Below are 4,624 nucleotides of genomic sequence, written 5' to 3'. Positions count from 1 at the left end.
ACGTTTGGATAGTTGCTTGTTGGAGATAACCATGAGGTCTACTTGATTATGTTTAACCTCATTGTATTGTATAAACTACAATTTTCTTTTCTTGTGTCAAATGATTGAAATTGACTGCTACTTGGTTATTCTTGAATTTGGTTAAAAGTGAAATGCTAAATTATAATTTTCTCCTTTTTTTATAAATGGTTTGCATAATTTTCATTTTCACCTGCATGTATTCTTGAGTTTTAGTCTTAGTCTCCCTTATTAAGATTTTGTGAAATTTCACTGTGGTAGTTTTACTACGATTCGTAAATTTTGATGCAAAGAAAGAGTCTGGAGGTAGATGAGCATAGAGATCTGGCACCACCAAAAGATCGAGGATTGGGGCTTTTCCCCCATTTTGATTAAGTGCTATATATGAATTTTACCAAAAAAGAAAAAAAAAAAAGATGATTGTATTATTTATTTACTTATGGGTTCATGGCAAGTGAATTATGAATACTGTGGTTGGAATGTAATTTTTTTTTGGTACTGTTAATTAGAATTGATTATGACGTTTTATTCATTTACTTATTTAATTTTAGTTCTGCTGCAAATATAACTATTCATAATTTATTTGAAGTATGTGTGTACACACTTATTATAACAATGTGCAATGATTGTATGACTCATGTAACCAACATTTCGGCATCACGATCCTTGTTGAGGTGGGAGCTAGGATGCCACAAAAAGTTTAAGAGGAATAAAACATGTGCAGATAAAATGAGACCAAAAAAAAAAAAAGTTGAAGTTGAAAAAGAAGTTTTGTATGTCGCTACGGTTGGCGCTAGCTAGAACTAAATATTACTGAATTAACATCGTTTTATTTATAGAATAAATGTGGGCGAGGTGGGCATGCAAGGCTATCCACTATAAGCTGGTTTCGTTTGTTTTTATAGATAAAATAAGATGAATTAAAATTAAAGTTAAAAGTTGAATAAAATTTTGTTAGAATATATTTTTTTAATATTAATTTTATTTTAGAATTTGAAAAATTGAATTGTTTATTTTATTTTTTATGAAAATTTAAAAAAGTTATAATGACGAGATGAGATATATTGAAATGATTTGTGAGAACAAACCAAATAGTATCGATTGTTATAATTTTGATTTGATCAAGTTCCTTAATTCTTTGTTTCCATGAAATTGCCAGTTGATGACAAAGTAATGAACATCAATGTTGGAATCTCCTTACTTTTTATGACTTGGGGATAATTTACTTTGAAATTCTTGCCAAATCTGCAACAAACATATAATTTGTCTCTCTGGTTCAATTTAGAAGGAGGGAGATAGGCACATGAAATATGTCATGTATTTAGTATTTATATCTGTTTGGAGTGTGAATTTATCTCTTGGACAACATTTAAATCATGAATTTATAATATAAGATTTATTTTTTGTACCATTTAGAAGCAATATTGACACTCGTAAAGTGATTATCCCTATGTATCGAAACTCGACCACCCCTAGATCCCAACAATCACATTTAAAGACATATGTTATAGACTCACCTAGATATTTCAATCTGATAATATCACGTATGACACCATAATAGTCAATATCATCTATTCCATGAATCCCCTCGACCAACACACCACATTTTAGTGTTTTTCAATTATGTTCACGGTCCAGAGTATGAAATCTATACCTCGAACTGTGCATGTAATTAAGGATAAACTGATCCAAGATCACGAGCACGTTATTCCAAAATCTAACAATTGAAATAGTATATGCTTATTAAAAGTTACCAAGAATTAAAAGTTCAAAAATCTAACATATATGCAATTTTAGTTCATACACGTTGTTCAAACCATTTGAAAAATTCTTCTTCATGTCTTGCCTCTATATTCTCTACACCTTCTATCCTAAGTTTGTCCATGTGCTCACTGTATATAAGTGCAAAACAATATTATTTTGAGCACAAAAGTTATAGTTAAATTTTTTTAACTAGAATTATTCGAAGTATGCAACGACATACATGAGATAGTCATTGATCTCCCAAAAATTATTCAACACGTACCACTGAACTTTACCCAACTTTTAATCAATTAAATCGTAATCCGTTTGTGCTCCCAAGGGTCATACATTTTGGAAAAACACTGATAGCTCATAAGGAGGTGGAGCAGCAAGATTAGTATTTTGCTCTTGACAATTAAATCGTATCTCAACACCATGAAGATATAGAGAGTAAAATGTCAACCATTCATCATGTATATAGGCCTCTGCTATTGAACCCTTAGCTCTAGTTTTATTCCCAATAGTGCACTTCAGTCGACCCAAATATCTTTCAATTGGATACATCCAATGGAACTACACCGGTCCACCCAACAGTATCTTTCAGGGTAAATTTATTGCTAAATGGACCATTACATCAAAAAATGATGGTGGAAAGATCTGTTCAAATTTACATAGTATAGTAGCAATGTCGTCTTCCATCTTCTACAACATATTTAGATTTACTACTCGAGCACACAAATCCTTGAAAAGCATATAGAGTTCTGATATGGTGACACGCACGTACATTAGATGTCAGCTTTCCACAAATTCCTACCGGTAATACCTTCTATAAAAACGCGTGACAATCATGACTTTTCAGTTCACTAATTTTCCAGTCATCAGGGCTCACGTGTCTACTGATATTTGAAGTATAACCATTTGGCAACCTCACACCTTGCAATCATGTACAGAAGATGCATGCAGCATAACCACCTTGTTGCCTTCCATCCGCAAACGAATATTATGTTTAATTCTCATTCTCTCAAGATATTTCCTCGTCGTAATGGTGTCCTTTGTTTTTTTTTTTTTTTATCAACGCTCATCAATGTACCAAGTATGTTATCACATATATTCTTTTCTATATGCATTACATCCAAACTATGTCACAATATGCAGGACAACCAATACAGCAAGTAAAAAAAAATACTACGTTTTGTCCAATTCAATTCTACTACACCTCGTTTTCTCTTGTTCTTTCCCTGACCTTTGCCAAAATTGTTCGCTTTTACATGTACCAAGAAATACATGTAGTAGCAAAAGCTGATGAAAAGTATACTACAACACTCAAGAAATAAAAAGGCAGCAGCAAAAGAAGAAAAGCAAGACTCAGTCATGAAATACATGGTTGCACAGAAAGCACAATAGTATAAATGTCAAGAAGCTTGATATAAAGCATTACCTATCCATGCTGTCCATACTACTACAAATGATTACTTATAACTCAATAAAAGATCAAAAGTTAATTTTAGGACTATTTCTTTCCTACTTTTGTAATGTGTATATATATATTAGTAGCTTGTATCATTAGAACCAATCAATGACAATGAGATTTTACTCCATATCATTTCTCCATTTCGAGTTTCTGTTCTTCTTTTAACAGTTGATGGGTGGTCTGTAGCTAAATTCTTCAACGCATGGGCCAAGTTGGCTCAAGGAGATGAATCGAAGAAGAATGAGATGCCTTTTCGTGATTGCACCATATTACGATCATCCAAACCACTTATACCTCCATGCTTTGAGCATATAGAGTTCACAAACCCACCACTCCTATTAGGACACACAAATGACAAAGAGGAGTAGATGAAAGAAACTTGTGCCACCATATTGAAAGTCACCAAAGAGCAAGTCGAGGGACTAAGGAAGAAAGCCAACGAGATCCCACATCAAGACATGGAAATGGTGGTGAAACGACCTTATTCTCGATCCAAAGCAGTCGCTAGCCACTTATGGGGGTGTATATGCAAGGCACGAGCAAGTGATAACTCTCAACCAACAAGACTTAACTTAAGGCTTGATTTTCATAGCCGCTTGAAGCCGTCTCTCCCCGCAGGATACTTTGGCAACATAGTTCATAGCATAGTGACATCAACATGTGTCCATGGTGACCTATTGTCCAAGCCACTTAGTTATTCAGCTGGAAAACTAAGGGAAGTTATCAATCATATGACAGATGAGTATATAAGGTCCGCTCTTGATTTTATAGCTAGCAAGGAGGATGTGAGTGCTTTGAGGAGTAACTTCCATATTCGTGCATACACAAAAACACTTAATTTCTTAGGAAATCCCAACTTTTCTATTGGAAGTTGGATTAATTTGCCATTTTATGGTATGGATTATGGGTGGGGAAAGCCAATAAACGTCGGTCGAGGATTATTAAATGATGATGGCAAGTCGTTCATCATGTCAAGTCCAACTGCTGATGGATGTCTCCTCATAGCATTCCGTTTGCAAACAGAATACATGGATTTTTTTAAGAAGCTCTTCTATGAGGACATGCCACACCATGGTAATGGGCTGTAAAAATTCAGAAACTAAATTGTTTATCTGTAGAATATGTGGGTAAAGGTGGCGGGCTATACATTGTCACTAAGGGAAGCTGTACATACGTTGCTTGCTATTATGTTGATCTTAGGTTCCATGTTTATTTCCTTGAGCTTGTCAGTTGAGAAAGTGATGGATATAAACTACCTTTGGGATATCATTGTTGGAATCTCATTGTATTTTTAGGACTTGCCCATAGTCGTTGATTTGTTTGGAAACTATTGCAAAATTTGCCATTATTGAATAATTAAAATAATAATAAAATATTTAGAAAATAATTATA

The 4,624-nt window shown here is 33.7% G+C and overlaps 1 protein-coding gene across 1 annotated transcript; it reads left to right on the top strand.

Moving 5' to 3' along the window:
• Nucleotides 1-3,600: 3,600 nt before the first annotated feature.
• Nucleotides 3,601-4,320, top strand: LOC122278657 (shikimate O-hydroxycinnamoyltransferase-like). Its single transcript, XM_043088841.1, has one exon. The coding sequence runs from the start codon at nucleotides 3,601-3,603 to the stop codon at nucleotides 4,318-4,320; it is 720 nt and encodes a 239-aa protein (XP_042944775.1).
• The last annotated feature ends 304 nt before the right edge of the window (nucleotides 4,321-4,624 follow it).

Source organism: Carya illinoinensis, chromosome 10, assembly GCF_018687715.1.
Source record: "Carya illinoinensis cultivar Pawnee chromosome 10, C.illinoinensisPawnee_v1, whole genome shotgun sequence".
NCBI lineage: Eukaryota > Viridiplantae > Streptophyta > Magnoliopsida > Fagales > Juglandaceae > Carya > Carya illinoinensis.
Note: the sequence above shows the minus strand (reverse complement) of the source record. Positions and strands in the feature narration are given on the sequence as shown.